Here is a 21542-nt window from a genome sequence, read left to right as displayed (position 1 = left end):
AATGGAAGACACAGAAGAAGTCCACAAGGATAAGAAGGCTATGAACATTTTATTTAATGGTCTTGACAAGGATATGTTTGATAATGTGATAAATTGTTCAACTGCCAAAGAGGTTTGGGACACAGTTCAGCTGTTGTGTGAAGGTACAGAACAAGTAAAAGAGAACAAAATGCAGCTTCTCATTCAACAGTATGAGTACTTTCATTTTGAAGAGAATGAATCTTTAAATGACACATTCAATAGATTCCAAAAGCTGTTGAATGGACTGAAGCTGTATGGTAGAGTGTACCAGGTGAAGGATTCAAATCTTAAATTTTTGAGATCCTTACCAAAGGAATGGAAACCCATGACTGTTTCCTTAAGAAACTCTCAGGATTATAAGGACTTTACTCTTGAAAGATTATATGGAATCTTGAAGACTTATGAACTAGAGTTGGAACAGGATGAGGTATTGGAGAGGGGGAGAAAGAAAGGAGGTTCAGTTGCATTGGTAGCTGAAAATGAGAAAGCATGCAGAAAAGAAACTGTGAGATCTACATCAAGCTCCAAAGATGGTGTAAGAAATCCAGAATCAGACAAGGGTAAAGAGCAAGTTGCTGAAAATGAAGACAACTCCAGTCAAGATGACTCTGATGGTATTGATGAGCATCTTGCATTTCTGTCCAGGAGATTTGCAAAGATGAAGTTCAGGAAAAACACTAGAGCCACTAAACCCTATAAGAACATGGTGGACAAATCCAAGTTCAAGTGTTTTAATTGTGGTATAAGTGGACACTTTGCAAGTGAGTGCAGAAAGCCAACCTCTGAAAAGAAGAAATTTGAACAAGTAGATTACAAAAAGAAATATTTTGATCTGCTCAAACAGAAGGAAAGGGCTTTCATTACTCAAGAAAAGGACTGGGCAGCTGATGGAGATGAAGAGGATGAAGATGTGGATTATGTCAACCTTGCTCTCATGGCTGATTCTGAAGAAAACGAAGTTAGTTCATCAAGCAATCAGGAAAATAGAAGAAATCTATGGTACTTGGACAGTGGCTGTTCAAGACACATGACTGGAGATTTCTCCCTGCTCACAGAGTTTAAAGAGAGAGCTGGCCCCAGCATAACCTTTGGAGATGACAGCAAAGGGTTTACTATGGGATATGGCTTGATTTCAACAAGGAATGTCATCATTGAAGAAGTTGCATTAGTTGATGGTCTCAAGCACAACTTACTGAGCATCAGTCAACTATGTGATAGAGGGAATACAGTTTCCTTCAATTCTGAAGCCTGTGTTGTCACTAGTAAGAAAGACAACAAAGTGGTTCTAACTGGAGTTAGAAAAGGAAATGTGTACTTAGCTGACTTCAACTCTACAGATGCAGAATCTATTACTTGTCTCTTCAGCAAAGCAAGTTCAGTTGAGAGTTGGCTATGGCACAAGAAGCTATCCCATTTGAATTTCAAGACAATGAATGATCTAGTCAAAAAGGACTTAGTAAGAGGAATTCCTCTTGTTGAATTCTCAAGGGATGGTCTGTGTGATGCTTGTCAGAAAGGCAAACAAAGGAAAGCATCATTTCAGAAGAAGCTTGAAACAACAATTGATGAACCATTACAGCTGCTACATATGGATTTGTTTGGACCAGTCAATGTATTGTCAATAGCAAGAAAAAGATATTGCTTAGTGATTGTAGATGATTTCTCAAAGTTCTCATGGGTCTATTTTCTTGGATCAAAGGCTGAAGCAAGTGAAATCATTATCAATCACATCAGGCAAGTCAATAATCATCCTGACTTGAAGGTAAGAAACATCAGGAGTGACAATGGAACTGAGTTCAAGAATTTGACATTAAGGCTGTTCTGTGAAGAAAATGGAATCATGCATGAGTTCTCAGCTCCAAGAACACCTCAGCAAAATGGGGTAGTTGAAAGAAAGAACAGATCTTTAATTGAGGCTGCCAGAACAATGCTTGAAGAATCAAAGTTACCAACATATTTTTGGGCTGAAGCTGTTAATTGTGCCTGTTTCACTCAAAATATTTCTTTGATCAATCAAGCTAAAGGCATGACTCCTTATCAGTTGTTCAAGAAAAGAAAACCAACTCTAAACTTTCTTCATGTCTTTGGATGTAAATGTTTTATACTGAGGAATCAATCTGACCATAAAGGGAAGTTTGATGCAAAGGCTGATGAAGGAATATTTGTTGGTTATTCAGCTGGAAAATCTTATAGGGTCTACAATCTAAGAACCAACATTGTTATGGAATCTGTGCATGTTGTGTTTGATGATAAAAAGATTGATGGACTAACAGATGAGGAACATTATGAGAGACTCAAATTTGACAATATTGAAATATATTGTGATGATAGTGAAGAAGAGATTGATGGAGACGACACTTCAAAAGGAATACAAAATTTGCCCCTGAATAATGCACAAAATTCAGCATCCGTTGAAAGACATTGTGCATCATCCGTTGAAGTACTTAATGAAGCATCCGTTGATCATAGCTCATCAACTGATAATCAATTTACATCATTAATTGATGGAACTCCAAGTTCCCTGCAAAGGACCAACAACTCAGGGGGAGTTTCAACAAATCAAAACGCTGTCTCACATCATGACAATACTGAGATCACCTCATCTAGAGCTCATCTTCCACCTCAAAGGAAATGGACCAAGAATCATCCCTTTGAACTGATCATTGGTGATGCATCATCTAAAGTGCAAACAAGAAGAGCTACTCAAGATGAATGTCTGTATAGTAGTTTTCTATCTCAGGAGGAACCTAAGAAAGTGGAAGAAGCCTTATTGGATCCAGATTGGATATTAGCTATGCAGGAAGAGCTAAACCAATTTGAGAAAAACCAAGTTTGGAAGCTGGTACCCAAACCAAAGAACAAGAGTCCTATTGATACAAAATGGGTATTCAGAAATAAGATGGATGAAAATGGCATTATCATAAGGAATAAAGCCAGATTGGTTGCTAAAGGCTATTCTCAGCAAGAGGGAATAGATTTTGATGAGACATATGCTCCTGTTGCAAGACTTGAAGCTATCAGAATCTTTCTAGCCTATGCAGCCCATGCCAATTTCAAAGTCTATCAAATGGATGTCAAGAGTGCATTTCTAAATGGAAAATTAGAGGAAGAAGTCTATGTAAGTCAACCTCCAGGATTTGAAGATCCAAATTTTCCAGACTATGTGTATTATCTGTTGAAAGCACTCTATGGACTGAAGCAAGCACCTAGAGCCTGGTATGAAACATTATCAAAATTTCTTTTGGAGAATCACTTCACTAGAGGTACTGTTGATAAAACTCTCTTCTTTAGAAATGTTAATGGCTCTAGTATACTTGTTCAAATTTATGTAGATGACATAATATTTGGTTCTAAAGATAATAAACTTTGTAAAAAGTTTGCTAAGCTAATGCAAAGTAATTATGAAATGAGCCTAATGGGAGAACTAACCTATTTTCTTGGTTTACAAATTAAACAAGTTAGTAATGGAATTTTCATTAGTCAAACTAAATATATTCATGATCTTTTAAAGAAGTTTGACTTAATGGAATGTTCATCTGCAAAAACTCCCATGGCCACTGCCACCAAACTTGAATTAAATAAGACTGAAAGGTCTGTGGACATTACAAGTTATAGAGGCATGGTTGGTTCACTTTTATATTTAACTGCTAGCAGACCAGATATAATGTTTGCTACATGTCTGTGTGCTAGATTTCAAGCTGATCCTAGGGAGTCTCACTTAATTGCTATCAAGAGAATTTTCAGATATCTCAAGGGTACACCAAATTTAGGAATTTGGTATCCTAGAGAATCTGGCTTTGATCTAATTGGTTATTCAGATGCAGACTATGCAGGTTGCAAAATAGACAGGAAAAGTACAACAGGCTCCTGCCAATTCCTGGGAAACAAGCTTGTATCATGGTTTAGCAAAAAGCAAAATTCAGTCTCTACTTCTACAGCTGAGGCTGAATACATTGCTGCTGGAAGTTGCTGTTCTCAAATGTTATGGATGAGGAATCAACTCCTTGATTATGGACTTCATGTTGATAGAATACCTATCTTTTGTGACAACACAAGTGCCATAGCCATAACAGAGAATCCTGTGCAGCACTCAAGGACCAAGCACATTGATATTAAGTACCACTTCATCAGGGAGCATGTCATGAATGGTACAGTGGAACTACATTTTGTTCCAAGTGAACAACAAATTGCTGACATATTTACCAAGCCACTTGATGAATCAACATTCACAAGATTGGTAAATGAGCTAGGTATGCTTAATTACTCTTAAAATTCATGTCTTCTTTGCAATTTGAAGTGAAGCCTGAAGTATATTAGTTGCTAGAACAAATTTGACTTTTAACAAAGTTTATTCCATCAACGGATGTTCCCTATCCGTTGAAAGTCAAAATTGCTCTATCAACGGATATTCATTATCCGTTGAAAGACAAGTATATTTCTGGAACTTTTATCCGTCAACGAATAAAACTGAAGTACCTTTCAACGGATGACAATTTACATTATCCGTTGAAATGTCACATCAGACGTTTGAGGTGTCTCACAGCCGTTGATTCTATTTTCTTAACCGTTGATACCATACATACATCTGTATGTATTGGTTTTAAAGGTAGTTATTAGAATACTTACAGTTTATTCTTAAACGGCTGAAATTCACTAACACCTATTTACTGATTAATCCCTTATTTATTTCTTTTTCTTTGAAAGAATATAAGCCCTTCTGATTGTTCATTATTACTTTACACTTTCTTAGAATTTCAAGCATTTACCATTTTCTCTCTGCAAAACCTTCAAGTTATTCTCTGCAATTTCTACTCACAACAATGGCACCAGTCGTGAAGATTATGTCTCAATCTGGGTTCATCTACGAGAAGAACAATTTCATAGCTCTGGTAGAAAAGAATGAAGCCCACTCAGATTATAACAAAATGATGGACTTCATCAAAAACTGTAAACTTAGCTATGCAATGCTGGAAGCCCCAACGATTTTCTGTGAAGTAGTTGAGGAGATTTGGACAACTGCTGAGTTCAACTCCATGGATATGACTATCTCCTTCACTCTCAAAGGTAAAAATCACTGTATTAACTGTGATGACTTACAAGCATGTTTTAAATTACCTGAGAACAATGCCATGACACCACACACTGATAGTGATGTATCCAGCATGTTAGATTCCATAGGTTACTCTCTTAACTCTGCTAATTTAGGGGGTATTAGACGAAAAGGCCTTAGGAAAGAATGGAGTTTTCTTGGGGATGCCTTCATAAAGGTTTTCTCTGGGAAAATTAGTAATTTTGATGCCATAACTTCATCTCTTGTTAATATGTTCTATATGCTTGTTTCTGATAGGTACTTTAACTTTAGCAACTATGTGATGCTAGAATTAGGTACTAGATTAGGTAACAAAGCTAATAGACCTAATAACATCTATTATGCTAGATTCTTTATGTTATTGGCTAACCATGTTGCTGAAAATTTAGTCATTATCAATGAGAATAATAAACTCAAGTGCTGGGCACAAGAGAAAAGAGTTCTTGCAGACTTATTGAGAATGGATCTCAACAGCAGTGTGCAATTGGTATATTTACCAATCATGAATGCACCCCAGGTAGGTGAGGTAATTGCTTCTACAACTCCTACTTCTTCCAACCCCTCTATTTCTTTATCTTCTAGTGTGGCCATGAAATCTGTGTCAATGCCCCAACAGATTTCTACCAAGGTCACCAAATCTAAACTTTCAAAATCCAAGACAAAGAAAACCACCTCTGTTGTTTCTCAAAAGACAACAGTTGTAACAACAACCATTAACCCTGAGGGAAGTGAACAGGGTGTGAGTGGTGAGGGGAGGGGTGAACATCAAAGAAACCCCCAGGATAAGGAAGGAGAGTTGAGTGCTTCCCAAGCTAGCCAAGCCCCAGTTTCTCAAAAAGCTGTGGTGGTTGAAAAGGTTTCTAGCACATCCCTAGTAGCATCCTCCCAAAAGGATGTTACTATTGAAAAGAGTTCCCAACCAGGAACACAGAACAAAAGAGGGAGGGACACTAAAGCCAAACACTCACCTACAAAAGCTTTTATTAGAAGAAAGAAGGCTAGAACCCAATCTTCTATACAGGGTGCACACACTGCACAGATACATCCATCTGTCTCTGTGCCTTCTCAAACTAAGTTTGATGTGACTCCAATAAATGTGGAGTCACAGCCCCATTCTCTCACAATAACTACACATCAATCACCAAATACTTCTTCACCATCTCTGGATGTGGATATGTAATTCCCATCAATTCCGGATTCTCCCTCTTTACAACTCAGGGAGGAGCCCCACTCAAATACAGGTGATCATCATCTTTTAGATGATTTGTTGGATCACCCGCAAATTCTTTCAGATATAATTGAAGGATCTGTATCAACACATATCAAATCAATCTATACAGATTCAACAGTTATATCACTTTCAATTTCATCTTCTTTTCCTTCTTCAACGGATATCACTCATCCGTTGACAAGTGGTTGCTCTTCAACGGATAAGCTTAACAGCAGTTATCCGTTGATAACAACAGTTTCACCTTCAACGGATATTCCACATCCGTTGATAGTCTCTACACAAATAACTGAAATGATTCCAAGTGTAGAAGACATGAATACTGTGCAATCACTTTTAGGATTGAGGGCAGGGACTGAAAATTTGAGTGAGAGGCTGGGTTGCTCCCAGGCAAAAGGAGAGATTGAGAGCACAAAAATGCATGCTATTTCTTCCAGCATGGCAAAAGTCAGTGAGTGGAGTACCACCTTAGAAGGTGAAGGTGAGGGAGTGAGATGTGTGAGCCAGGGGGAGCCCCTGATGCAAGAACATAGAGAAAAAGAGAGAAAAGCAGGTACAGTTGATACAAGGGTGGAACCAGCCATTGCTCATGAGTCAATGATTGTGGATGATGCTGAAAAGGAAAGACAATTTCAGCAACATTACAAAGCTGTAATTGATAACATTTCCTTGGATGCTGACACTTTTACTCATCCTGTGACAGCCTATCAAATGTTGGCTGCTCAGGGCAATGAGGAGGCAGAAAGGACACTACATCTAGTGCACTCAACAGAATCTCTTCAAAGGGATAAAGCTGCTATTAACAGGATGCCTTCTACAGCTGGTGAGCCATCTGAGGAATTTGGAGTAAATTCTGATGATGATGACTCTATTTCTTCTGATGGAAGCATGAACATAGGGGGAGATGAAGACCCTAGTTCCATTCCTAATCTACCTGAATGGGCCTTGACTAAGGAGCATAGAACAGGTGAATTCAATGTCCACTTGGTCAAACAAATCATCTCTATTCAAAAGGCCATTCAGAACACTTCAAATGCAAATATCAAGGCTATCCTCCAAGCTCACCTGGACTCACTGCATCTCATAAAGTTGCAGCAAGTAAAGCAAAATATGAGTCTGGATGATCTCAGGAAAGATATTGCTGACTTGAAATCCTTCACTTCAGAAAAATTGGATTCAGTCATGCCCTATGGTACTTTGCAGGACTTGGTTTCGAGATTGAAAAAGGAATCAGTTACTGAACAAAGGCTGGCCAAGTTGGAAGACAGAGTTCAAGGAATTGAAGATTCTGTGGCCACCCTTCTTCTCAACCAACAATCTCAAACCAATCTCCTAATGCAGCTGGCAAAAGCACAAGGCTTGACCCCTCTCCTTGATGATAACAAAAAGGGGGAGAATAAAAGGGAAGGGGAAGGAGAGCCCTCTATAAAGATTCAGATATCTAAAGTGCTAGTTCCTGCCATCACTACCTCTCCAATCATTCAAATCAAGGGAAAACCTGATGGAATTGATTTGATTCAGCTAGCAGCAGCTGAAATACAAATGAAAGAACAATGGAGGAGAATTGATGAAAGGTTGCAATTGGTGTTTGGTTCTACACAAAATAAATCAACATCTGTGAAATTTAGCACAAAGATTGAACCAATCAACATGGAGCTCAAGCCAGTAGGGAGAAATAAGGTTGGAGAGACTTCTTTCAAGAATTTAAAACCTATGGTTCTAAAGCCTAACACTAGATCCAGTATGGACTCCACAAAGAATCCCCTAGACTTTGCTCAGATGCAGGAAGTAGACTTTCCTCTTCCAAAACCTGATGGAGACAAAGTTCTAAGTGCAAGCATCATAAAGAAGAAGGAGACCAAGGACAAGGGTGAGAGAATGAACATGGCCTTTATCTATAGAGAGGGAAAGAGTATCTGTGTGATGCAAGGACATCCCAAATTTCTAAAGGCTAAAAGGGAAGAAACCAGAAGGTTGAAGAAAGAAGCTGTAAAACTCAAGGCTGACAAAAGAGCACAAGCAAAGCTTGAAAAACAGCTAAAGTCAAGCCAAGTTGAAGAAATGAAAGGAATTGAAGTCAGGGGTGAAGAAAAGATTGCTAACTTAGATGAGGTTCTTGGGAGCATATTTGGTGAAAATATGGAAGAAAGAGAGGAATGGCAGAAGGGAAACAGAAGAAAGGCCAAGGCACACAGAAGGAGTGAAGATAACCCTGAAGATACCAAATCTATATCTAAACCACTACCTTCCATACCTGAACCTTTTGTTGCTGATCCCTCAATAAATATCCATGGTGAACCAATCATTCCAAAAGAGGAACCTATTGATTGGGACAACATCACATTGCCTACCTTTTTAACCACTCTACCACTACCAAAGAAACAGAAAAGAAAATCTAAATCTACACCTCCCCTAACCTCTAAGAAATTCACTCAAAAACAAAAACCTAACCCTAAGCCACCCATTTCTAAAGATGATTATGTTCACATCTGTGACATAAAAGAAGCTTCAGACATTAATCTCTATCTGGATGAGCTGGAGGAAGTAAGGGGAATAGCTGCCTACAGACAGCTACCAGAGAGATTGGTGTTCAGATATAAGGGAGCTGGGGAAAGAACATGGCCTCTCTACAGGATTCTAAATGAAGGCTACTCTACCTTGATCAGAGTCTTTTCAGCCATCAAAAAGGATTCTGGCTTTACCAGAACAGCCAAGACTGAAATTCTCAACAAGATTGCCAACATAAGGAAGACTTGGAGGGAACCAAATGCTTTGCCCAGAACCTTACTCATACAAGAAAGGGGAACTAAAATTCACAAATCACCTCATTGGTTGATGGAATTTAGAGATGACAAAGGAGTCAGAAGATTTTTCAGACTTGAAGACCAACTCAAGATTGCCAGCAATGGAACTCTCAAGGAAATGCAATCTAAGTTGGATATCAGTGATGAAGATGAAGCTGAATTCTTCAGACAACTCCAACTCCAAATTGAGGAAAATGACAAAGGGCTAGGAAAGAAAACCAGGGAACAAAGAAGAAAATGATGATTTGCTCAGGCTAGAGGAGCACCCTTGGAAATACTGTAAATCTTCAATTACCTCCTAGTACATACACTTTTGCAGCACTTTTATATTTCTACTTAGTTTCAATTCAAATATTTGTTAAGTGTTTTGTTATCATCAAGTTAACCCTGAATTTATGCCTACAATTCTTATAGACATAAATAGGGGGAGATTGTTAGGAATATATGTGCATTAGTTTGATGATATGTTTAACAAAACACTTAAGTAGAAATTTAGTGTCTGTAGCCTCAACGGATAAGACCACTTTGGCTATCCGTTGATGGTGTAGCTTTACTTAGAAATAAGTCTAGTATTGTAGCATATTTCAGTCTCTGTATTTAAAATGTAATTCTTAGAAGTTGAGAGAAACTATGAGTCATGTTGACTACTAGATGATATGCAGATAGGAAGGCCAATTGTAAATATTTCATGCCTTGTAATTTTGTATAAATGAAGTGGTATCAACGGATGACTTAAAGACCTTCAATGGATGAGAAGCTAAGCTTCAACGGATGTCTCTAAAAGCTTCAACGGATAACATCCTTCAACGGATGAGAGCATCAACGGATGAAAGCTTCAACGGATAACATCCTTCAACGGATGAAGTCATCAACGGATGAAAGCTTCAACGGATGTTCTGCTAATTAGCCGTTGATAAGTGGTAGTTGTACCTACAAACAGAGGCACATGGGTTGACAGAGAAAACTGAGATGTGGTAGCCGTATTTCAGGATCAACAGAAAAAGCAGCCGTTCTTCTTTAGTACAAAGATGCAATAGTCAACAAAGTACTTGATTGAACAGGAAAAGAAGCAAGTGAAGAACTTATTTTACTATTGTAATTTTATATTGTTTTTCACTTGTACACTTGGTAATATATAAACCAAGAAGAAGCTAGTAATTAGAGAGAGATTTTCCAGAGCTGTTAAGAAATATCTTGAGAGAAAATTCATCTAGTTTGTACTAGGATGCAGCTGTGATCAACATTGTTGAACACAGATTTTCTAATATACCATCTCTGGTGGAACAATAAATCCACCAGAAAAGTTTTTAAAGTTTGTTGTGTTCCTTACATTTTGTGTTTGAATATATATCTGTCTGCATTAGCTCAAAGCAATTCATACACTTGTTCATCTAGAACACACTGCTTTAATAAACTTCTCAAAACCTGAAAAAGTTTTGAGATTTACATTCAACCCCCCCCCCCTTCTGTAAATCTCATTGTTAGTCCTCTAGGAATAACAATGAGTTCATCATCCAATTGGATAATTTCTGCAACACTACCCAGAGCACTTCGATAGAAAGGCTATGGTTGGGCGATTGTTGAGTGTTGGCAGGGTCAAGTTTTCAAAATGATGTTTACATCAAATGAAATATCTCGTAACTTCATTTTATTTTGATAATATTTTTAAGATTTAATCTATTCAAATCTTGCCTTATAGTATCATCTATGTGATGAACTTTTGAAGCTAATTATAACTTGAACGGTGGTAGTTCAAGTAGTATTTGGGAAAGATATAAGTATATTGGGGTATCTTGTAACTTCATCTTTTAAACTTATATCTAATTAATAATTGTCTTATGAATGACAAAGATTTTCAGAAGAACGTTGAGACAAGGTTAGATATATGAGATCACCTTGCAACGATATTTTTTTTATACAGTTATACACTGGGACTTTGTGTATATTGTGCATGGAAGAGGACTTCCAATATTTTGAAAAGTATATATGTATATATATATATACTGAATATTTTGCGACTTCATCGCATTAAGATATCAACTTGGTTCATTTCTTTTGACCAAGACTTTCATGAGTACTATGAGAAGGCTCATATATTGTTAATAATTATACATATTATTTTTGTGGGCTTGCGGCTCACCCTTGCTTTCTTCTTTCATCACACAACATCAGATAGACAAGATGAACCGGACCAAGCTCCCGATTCGCAAGAGGTTAGGAGACGTTCCGCAGTTTTCTAGAAGCACTGATGCCGCCATAGCTGAGGTAGGAACTACCAATAGGCTAGGCTTTCAACTTTTGATGTATCAGATTATGTATATTTATGAATTGTAATAATGGCAAAGAAATGTAAATTTATTCAGAAACCTGTTTAAGGTGTATTGGCATATAATTGTGGAATAAAACGACTTGTGATTATTTTTGGATATTCATCTCTGAGACTATAACTTGTGGTGTGTGTGTTTATTGTGGGGTCACAGTACAGAGTAGTTGATTATTTATTAAGATTGGGTGTTGTTAAGGGAAATGGAACTCGTGACAACCCGGATCCCCGACCCCGGATTTGGGGGTGTTACAATCAAGTTAATTGATTATTTGTATTAAAATTACTAACTTCACTGGTAGCGCAATAGTGTTTTGGGACTTGTCCCGATTTTAAAAATATTTGAAATTTGATGTGAGATTTCACGGGATTTGTTAAAACTACGTTGATATATTAAATCGATTTATTTTTCATTTTTCACTTTAAAAAAACTAGCATTTTAAAAAGAATTCTTTTAGATAAACAATATTTATTGATCAAGATAATATTGTACAAATATTTTGAATTATTTTAATATTTTGAATTATTTTAATATTTTGAATTATTCAAATAAAAGTTATATCTATACTATATTGTAGCATTTGATTCAATACATTTAATACTATTTAAAAAAATATTGTTCAATAATTTGAAGGAACTAACCAGTTCAACTAATATTTATAAAACTTTATCGAATTGAAAAATATTTAATTTTACAAAAATAGAATACAATATTATCAAATTATTATATGAAGAAATATTAGAGTTGTAATGAAAGAAACTTAAAAATAGTTTAAATAACAATATAATTACAATTTTTCCTTCAAATTCTTGAAAAAAATCATGAACATCAACAATAAGTCTTACAATATATAATTTATTTTTATGTTACATGATTGATACTCGGTCGCGAAAAAAACAGATATAGATTGTTTGTTAGTGATAATGTGAATACCATATATAAATTATTGTAATTTATTTATTACATAATTTTAATTTTTGAATAATTATAAATACATGTTATTTAAGTAATCAATTGCCACACTAGATATTAATAATGATTATACATGTACATAAATCAGATATTTAGCATATAAATAATTGAAACCATCGTAATTTTCTAAGAAATGTAATATACGATAATTCACATGCTAACATAGACACATATAACTTAATCTTATTTTGTTAAGAGTAGTGTAAAAAACTAACATTTTTCCAAACATACATACGTTAAATTTTAAAAACTAACATATTTTACTAAAATCGACTTTTATATTAACAGTAGTGTAAATTTTATATTATTTCATATTATGATTGCAAGTTATTCTGAATTCAGTTATACATTTTTTATCTTTTTAAATTGAGTAAGTTAACTGTAAATTAGTAGAGAACTCAGTAATAATATAGACCAGTTATATAGTTTATTTAAATGAAATTCAAAATTTTTGGTCAAATCTGTATTCAACATATATGTTAATTTTTAACTTTTTCTTTGTAAATATACCAACGACATTCTACATATTAAGTTTATTTATTTCATTTTAAACGTACACTGATTACCTGTTTATATTCATTCATTAAATACAATTATACAACACAAACAAGAATACATATATTTTTCTTAATGAACTATATTGGAAACGTTGTGTAATTTAGTAATGTTTTGTATGAAAATGATACACAGATAAATACGTTATTATAATTACATGCATAAAAAAACTCTAGAAAATAAAGTGTGTCTTGCACAGATTATTATGCTACTAGTTAGAGTAATTACAGATTAAGCATAAGCATTAAGCATACCCAGTCTATCCGCTTGTAGAACAGAGTATGGACTTACAGTACACAGACCTTGGCTCTATTCCCGTTTAAAAAATATTTACAAAATTTGTTAACGTGTACAATGTCAAATACAAGTTACCAGATTTGAGAATAAGACTACAGGAGACAAAAACAAGCAAAAAGCTAACCTGATTTCCATCATACGCAGAGTTTATAAGAAACAGAGGCGTTTCAATATGTGGCACAATGTTTTGTGGAAAGAGACACTGGAAAAAAAACAAGAAACGCATAGATGTCAAAATTTTAATACTGCTCATAATAGATTCTTTCATTGAAGAAACTCGATTTGGATCATCATTTGTTAGTTAGATCCAGTAAAGAAGTCTAATCAGTAGCAAGCCTAGTTTTCTTACCAAACTTCTAGGCCTCATTGTTGAAGTGCAAGCTTTGGGTAAATTCTTAATTGATCCCTACAATAAAGAAGCATACTTCACTCATGATTTTGAAAATGCAGATTGGAGAGTATATGTTTGACAGAGCAAGTGCTAGAGAGATTACTGTACATGTAAGTTAACAATTCTATTGTAGAAATTTGCATAGTGGTATTCTCCAAAGATATCCTTCCTGCAATTAAAACAAACATGATCTGCACTATGAACATACATACATCATGACATCACGAAAAGCACAACTGGCAAGTAAAAGCTCACGTATGTAGGAAGTAGCCGGCGTCGGAAGCACATTTCACATTGGTGTGTTCGGTTAGGAAAGATCGAAATCTATCGCAATTAAGTATTGCTGCTAATCCACCGGCTGAGCATCCCATAAATAGAGCCTGTCACAAAATATATACGACAGATTCTGATATCACTCATCACTAATATATAGATTTTTAACCTCACATCCAGAATTATGATAAAATCAGATTAGCACTAATTAATATGCTTATGAGTTGTAACCTCATAAACGATATGTATAACTCACAAGGTGTTAAATGAAAGATGCCTTACATTTGTTGCATTTCTCATCCCTTTTCCTAGCAGATCCTCTACAATGGCATTGAATACGTTTGCTCCTTTGTAATAAAGTTTGTTGACCTGACACAACAATTCACTTAATAGAGTACAAGTATAAGAAAACTTACAACTGATATCTTAATCACCATTGCTGGAGTTAATAAACCCTTAAACGACTTAATGATGACAAATTAAGAATAATGACTCACCGGATCAAAACTGTTACCAGTAAATGATGCACCATCACAATATCGGACGAAAACTCTATTCCAGATGTAGAAATCTGGATATATAAATAATGTGAGAAAATTATCTTGTCTGAAAATTTACAGAAGTGCAGTACTATATATAGACTGTACAATGAATGACTGAATACTACGGAAATTCAATGTAATGTTCACACATTACCAGGATTGAGTTTTTGGTCATGGCCTAGAATTCCTGTGAAATTCTTGGCTTGCATGATTTTAGAAGAACCCAAGCCCTCTTTATCTTTAGTTCGATCAAGGCAATTTTCAGTTGTATCACACCATCCACCTCCCTAGAATAATAACAATAGTTTTTACACTGTCTTACAGTATAACTTTAAGATTTAAATCTGTAAACTATTTGATTGTCACGACCATCACGGACAGTACGACCTTTTAATTAGACAAACTGACCTCAAGAAAAACGAGCCAGTTATTTGCACCATCACCGACTCCCCTGTCAATGTGGTATGCAGGAGGGCTTCCGTCCAAGCATACTGCATATTGATGAGTTGTCAAACAGCAATGCGAGCATCATTAAGAATTGAATAAAAAAGAAAGCTAGGATTAAATATTGCAGACCTGCACCATTTTTGACAGCACTCGGGATCAAAGTAAGTGCAACAGTTTTGAAGTGAGTAATATCAACCGCTAAGCCTACTGGTGTAAGTAGAATCAAAATAGGTACAATCGTATACAGCCTTCCATACATTCTTGCTCCCACCATTGTTCTAGACACAATTCAATCAAATGTGTGTGTGCATAGGGAAGTGCTAAAGTTTATTTTCTCTAATTAAGCTTGTAATTGTGTATGACTATATGCAAATTTATATTTATGTAAGCTGAAGTACATTGTATATTTATATGCAAAGTTCCAAGTGAATATATTGTTTATAATACATAATGTTCTAACAAATTTCATTTCATTTGCATGTTCCTTGGATGCTGCATTTCAGTTACCAATACAAAGACAGATATGATACGTGTTTGTTAATTGACATGCTTATGTTGTGCATTACTCTGTGTCATATTTTTTGCTGATTGGTATAAAGTACTCCCCTTGTGTTGATATGGATGGGGGCAGGAATCCCCTGCTAATAATATGAGGATATGACTCCCATCCTATTTATATGGGGGCGTGAGCGTGACTCCCCTTGTTGACATATTCTCTTTGTGTCATCCAGTAAATTTTTTGTCAACGCAGCGATATACGCTCCTGATCAATATATTGTTACCAGAATTTCATTATATTTTTGGACCCATTTATTTCTTCCCAATTTTTGTAACGGGTTCTTTAAAGTTGATGATAATTTTGGGGTATAGCAACTTCATTTCATTTATTTGCATGTTCCTTAAATGCTGCATTACAGTTACCAATGCAAAGACAAATATGATAGGTCTGTGTTTATTGACATGCTTTGTTTATTTCTTATAGCGAAAATCCCTGTTTCGAGAATGCTGCTTCTTTTTCTCTAGTTTCCACCTTTGGGAGTGATTAATGTTCTAACTCTACTTAATCTCCAGGACCTGACTATATGTACAGGACTGTGGCATTCACTTAACTGCTCCCTGGAGTAACTAGCCACGAACCTCAGAAGCCTAGGGACGCATATCACAAGCTCCCACAAGAATAGACCGCCGTTGTGACTAAACTTGAGTCGGAGGATCCCAGAAGATATCACAAGCTCCATCTATTGCCAAACTCATGAAATCTCTCTTGGATCTAGATTACTACTTATTCCATTCCTAGGGTGATAGTGTGTGCGAAATTATGAAAATCCTGCTACAATATGCATCTTACGGCACTCTTTTGGCAAAACATTTCTTTGAATCATCGAATCATTCACAATTTACATCTTTATTTTGTTCTTCACTTCTCAACAATTATTTTCCTTCAACTTCATGCCTGTTTCTCATCTGCATAAGACTGAATCCAGCACTTAATCATATATAGAGGATTAGCCAATAAGAAAGCAGGAGTATCACCTGTAGCCGTGCCGAAACAAATTTCGTTAGCATTTAATCATTCTAAAAGCGGCACAGCACATTCAGAACTTGGTCAATTTTAAAGGCTAGCATATCTATTCTCTTTGTTAATAAAAATATTTTTAAACAAAACATAATGGTATCAAACTATCAAAACTAGGAAATTTTGGTACTTAGCCTTAATTAGCTTATCTTACTCAAATTCGGGTTCGATTTTCTACAATGTACAAAATATTTATAATATTAGCCTTATTTAAATTTGTCATGACTGTACTATTATATAATTTATTTGTAATGTAACTTCCCTAATTTAGCTTAAATTTAACAAACTTGACATAATTTTATATTCCTATTTTAATTTAATCCGTAATTCGTACGGGTTAAGAATTAGTTTAAATGATTCAAAAATATGTTACATTTTTTATACAAATTTTCGTAATTTATGTATGTGATGAACAATGGACACAGAATTCCGTTAAACGTGCTTGTTATTCTGTTTTATTTCGTCCTAAATTAACAAATCTGATGGTACAGTAGGGCCAACAAAATGCCATTTCAAGTATATCTTCCCAGAGGTGTACGCGGTTCGGATCGGATCGGTTTTGGGGTAAAAGTCGAACCAAATCGCGAAAAGTGGTTTTAAAAAATTGTCATCCGCAACCGCATTTGCGGTTGCGGTTAACCGCGTCATTTGCGGTTGCGAATTTGCGGTTATTGCAAATCGGTTTGCGGTTCAACCACTTATTTTAAAATAATTAATAATTTGTAAAAAAATAAATTCGGATTATTAATAAATTGAAGTTTAAGTTACGTGATAAATTATATTCAAAAATAAAATATAAACTAATACTCCGTGTATAGTAAGGATATTAAAAACATATAAAAATGTGGAGGCGAGAAAAAAGAAAAAAGAAAAGGATTAAAAAAATTACAGGTTGATTATATTTTTCATTTGTTTGATTATATCTCTTATAATAATTGTGAATCTTATGAACGAAATCTTAACATTAACCTAAGATTAGTTGATAAATGTATATACTTATTAATTTATATGATATCAACTACATTTTTGAAAATATATTTTATTATAAATATATGTTGCGGTTGCGGTTGCGATTTTGCGATTTTCAAGAATTTAAAACCGTATCCAAACCGCGAATGAACGGTTTTTAAAATTTAAATCCACAACCAACCCGCGTTTCGCGATTATCCGCAAATGCGATTCGGTTGCGTGCGGTTAAGCGGTTGGATGCGGTTGAACGGTTCGTCTGTACACCCCTACATCTTCCTAACAACAAATATAATGTTCAAAGACTACATTCTACTTGTACTGCATGTACTACCTCCAATACAAACCACAAAACGCCATTTATTCGTTGTACTACACTACACTCTTCTTCCTCAAATATCTATTCAATTATGATTTTAATTACTTGTTCTAAATTTATATTAGCCAATTCTAAAACTTCAAACGAAATTCAATCTAAAGCGTTAGCGAGATAACCCATATACAATACCTATGAATCTTCAGGTTGATGTACAGATCATTACAAATTTATAATATCTACAAACAACAATGAGTAAAACTGGGAATTTACATGGTAAAACACTTGTTGTCAATATTTGCCAACATTTTAACAGCCGGAGCAGCGGTGTCTGATTCAGAATGATTAACTTTCTCCCATTTACGATGAGCCGATGGCCTTGGAAGGTTCTCTGGCACGATGGTTTCGAGTGAATTGATCCGCCATGGCTGGCATTTTCGCTGATTGCTCCATTGCAGACTACCTTTCTTAGATTCTACCACATACTCTGCATTCGCAACATTCCATCGTTCGTTGATAGGCCCCACATTAATCTCCCCATTTTGTAAGGTTATCATCATGCATGCCATTCCTAGCACCATATGTCTTCTCCAGGATCCTTCCTTTATTGCCCTAAAATCCGAAAATTAATGTCAGAAATTAGCAACAAGTACTTCTTCTTTTTTTGTGTGTGTCTGTGTGATAACGATCAATTGCAATTGAAATATTTCTAGCACGCATGTCTCTACTGAGTCTCCAGCATAGAAATAATCGGGCATCCAAATTCAGTAGAATTATATTACCAAAAAGTTTAATGATACTAAAATGAAAAAACAGAGTACATCTGTTATAGACATGCTAAAACAAGAAGAATAGTTGACTCACCCTGTAATATGAGTTGACTTCCGGAGAGAAGATGAAGATGAAGATGGAGGCTTGAGACTCATGCAGCACCTGCTTGATACACTAGCCATCATCTCTCCCAACTCTTGTTGCTTAATTAATAGTATTTATATGCGTATATATATATATACATGAACTCAAAAAAATATCTAAACCATTGAAATTGTATTCGGTACCTACAAACAAAAAGGTAGTCGATGCGTATACTTGTTGATTACTTGCCCAGATGTGATTGGGCCACTTGGCATTAGACAGGGATGTTCAAATAAATCAACTGGGCGGCTCACGTTATTATGGAGTATCACTAACTTGCACGTTTTGCACTGTTGGGATTAATCTTCCTGTACTATTTCTCTTTATTCTTGTTCAAAAAATTATGAGTTTTGCCCTTGTTTTTAACGGAAAAATTGGTGGGAGGGAATTCTTGTTAACTACCATAAGACTCGTGTGTGAGTCATTGATCATTTCCACCATTATTCCTAAACTAGCATAATTACATTATCAATAGCATTATGCAGTAAGTGTCGTACCTTAGCATTCCTAGCAATTGATGCTATATCTTCAGCAGTATAATCACTCTTTTCCTTTGGTACAGTCTTTGCTGCTTCACCTGCAACTGCAACAGCAAGCTTGGTTGGTTTGTGAGGCCCTTCCTTGATTCTATCAAGGTATTCTGGATCTGTTGCTTCCAGGAACATGGTCATTCTCACCTTCCATATGGGATATTCAGATGGTCTCAGTATGGGAACTCTGATGGTCTCATACTGACTCTGAATTTGTGTCTTTGGTGGTTCCTCAGTTTTGGTAGGCTTAGTTGGAGTTTCTATGTCAGACATGATTGTGTTTGGATCTTTAACTGTATGTGTGTTAACAGATAGGCTCTGATACCACTTGTTAGGTCACACACACTGTAGAGGGGGTGAATACAGTGTATAATACAATCAAATCGAACTTTAAAATCTTAAGTAACAGAAAACAAACTTTATTGAAATAATAAACTCTGTTACAGTATGGAACTGTTACCTCTCAGTGATGAACAAATATCACGAGAGCTGCTAGGGTTACAATGAATAATCTTCTCGAATATGATAACACTTATAGTGTAAACCCTATGTCTGTGTTTATATACTACATAGTTACAAGATAATCGCTAATTGATATGGAATATAATTCTGCTTCCTAAAATATATCAATCAGATATCTTTTCTTCCAAGTATTCCATTCTTCACGGAAATCCTTCTTCATGCATATCTCTTCTTATGTTTATCTTGATCTTCTTTCCTTTAATCAGCTACTGTCCTTATCTGATCGTCCTTCAGCACTTAAGTTCTGATATCTAACTTCGGATGATTATCTCCTGATAATATAAGTACTGATATCCTTAAGTCCTGACTTCCAGTATAAGTACTGATCAACGGTTAAGTATTGATTTGTCCTGTTAAGTAAGATCTGAAATGTAAACATAAATTATATTAGCCATGACATTATCAAATATATCTAACAACATGTGTGTGTATGTAAATAATTATTTATTATATTTTTGAGTAAATTATGTTGGTATCATTTATGTGGCGCCCTCCAAACCCGGGTCAGAAGTTTGGGGTCCACACACACACACCTTATTTATAATCTGCTTATAACAATGATTAAGATAATAATAATAATATGCAGTGACCCTACTTACCAACTACCACGAACCGCAACAGGTTAAAGTATGTATACAAGCCACACACACACACACTTATATTACAAACGCCCAAATCCCAACTATTCAAACTTACAACTGAATATTAAATATTATTACAAACTTCATAAACTTAAACTATTCCAAAAGCTGTCAGCTAGCTTAACTCGATTAACCTGGACCCCTAGCTCTCGCACTGGATTGGGGATCCTCGCTACCAACAGGTTCCTTCTTAACTAGAAAAGAACATAAACAACATCGCACAAATGAGCTAACTAGCTCAGCAAGTCACATTGACAAGACTGAGAATAATGATCGTCAAGTGAAAAGAGTTAAGGTATCAAGTGAACAATGAATAATGATTTAGAATTGGATATTATATTTTTATTTTAAAAATTAAGGTTAGGCTGCTGATCAGTCACACACTAACCCCGAGTAAGGCACACAGCTCTACTCTAATTACTGGATCCAAGGCACACATTGGCCTAACTTGACCACCAATCTGGTCTGACCACCAATCTGGTCCACAATTTTATAAAATAATCCAATTCTAACATAATAACAGAATAAACAATGCAAGGCAATAAACAAAATCATAAGCAATATTGGATGTCCAATAATAAGATGGTTTCAATCTTCACAAATGAAATATGGCCATCAAATGGTGAAAAAAATGGATAACAAAATAATCAAAGTTTCAAGGTTATAAGGATTTGGTCTTTCACAACGTAAGGTACAATGGTTTGAATATGTAAGCAATCTGATTCAGTGTTTGGTATTTAGTTTGCATGTATTTGTGGAGTACTATCGTATATATGTGGTTCGTGTTCGGGGATTTAACAATCAATGGTTCAAAAAAATAAGGTTTACAGCTCAAAGATCAATAGATGGAATCAAGGTTTAGGGTTCAGTGCTTCAAAGCACTTGCAATATAAAACAGAACTATCAATTATCTACAATATATCTCGAGAAAGTTCAGAACACTTGCCTGGTACTAGCTTGCTATACTTTACCAATTTCCAATCACAATCTCCTACTCCTCGACTATCTGTTTCCCTTTCCTACACCTTGTCTCTTCTGCTCACATACCATAAGTATCTATCAATACTCAACTCATATGATTCTATTCAGTATACACTTCTATCTACCCTTCGTTTTACCCAAATCCAACTAAC

General features: G+C 35.4%; 2 protein-coding genes across 6 annotated transcripts in view; both read right to left on the bottom strand.

Moving 5' to 3' along the window:
- LOC141664081 (pectin acetylesterase 7-like) overlaps positions 1 to 15339 on the bottom strand; it is a 31332-nt gene extending 15993 nt beyond the window's left edge. The window contains exons 1-10 of one of the 5 annotated variants that reach the window (XM_074469943.1): positions 15073 to 15338; positions 14905 to 14987; positions 14651 to 14783; positions 14452 to 14525; positions 14237 to 14323; positions 13937 to 14061; positions 13790 to 13850; positions 13640 to 13696; positions 13415 to 13492; positions 9925 to 10072 (exon numbers count right to left, since the gene is read on the bottom strand). In XM_074469943.1, coding sequence (XP_074326044.1) covers positions 10046 to 10072; positions 13415 to 13492; positions 13640 to 13696; positions 13790 to 13850; positions 13937 to 14061; positions 14237 to 14323; positions 14452 to 14525; positions 14651 to 14783; positions 14905 to 14987; positions 15073 to 15217 — 870 coding nt within the window. In that variant the 5' untranslated portion in view covers positions 15218 to 15338 and the 3' untranslated portion in view covers positions 9925 to 10045. Of the gene's footprint in view, positions 1 to 9924; positions 10073 to 11097; positions 11438 to 13414; positions 13493 to 13639; positions 13697 to 13789; positions 13851 to 13936; positions 14062 to 14236; positions 14324 to 14451; positions 14526 to 14650; positions 14784 to 14904; positions 14988 to 15072 lie in introns of those variants that run through there. The other 4 variants (XM_074469942.1, XM_074469944.1, XR_012551813.1 and 1 more) reach the window with 4 other exon arrangements.
- A 2731-nt stretch (positions 15340 to 18070) lies between these two features.
- On the bottom strand, positions 18071 to 18754 carry LOC141665899 (protein CHLOROPLAST VESICULATION). Its single transcript, XM_074471883.1, has 2 exons — positions 18666 to 18754; positions 18071 to 18413 (listed from the first exon to the last, which is right to left on the bottom strand). Exons 1-2 carry the CDS (start codon positions 18752 to 18754, stop codon positions 18071 to 18073), a joined length of 432 nt encoding a protein of 143 aa, XP_074327984.1.
- Positions 18755 to 21542: the final 2788 nt, after the last annotated feature.

This window comes from Apium graveolens, chromosome 6, assembly GCF_009905375.1.
Source record: "Apium graveolens cultivar Ventura chromosome 6, ASM990537v1, whole genome shotgun sequence".
Lineage (NCBI taxonomy): Eukaryota > Viridiplantae > Streptophyta > Magnoliopsida > Apiales > Apiaceae > Apium > Apium graveolens.
The sequence above is the reverse complement of the archived record's forward strand: the minus strand, read 5'-3'. Positions and strand labels throughout refer to the sequence as shown.

Coding starts and splice junctions, on each gene's coding strand:
- LOC141665899 (XM_074471883.1), bottom strand. CDS start 18,754: ATGGCTAGTGTATCAAGCAGGTGCTGCATGAGTCTCAAGCCTCCATCT. Junction 18,414..18,665: donor AAGTCAACTCATATTACAGG/GTGAGTCAACTA, acceptor TTCGGATTTTAG/GGCAATAAAGGAAGGATCCT.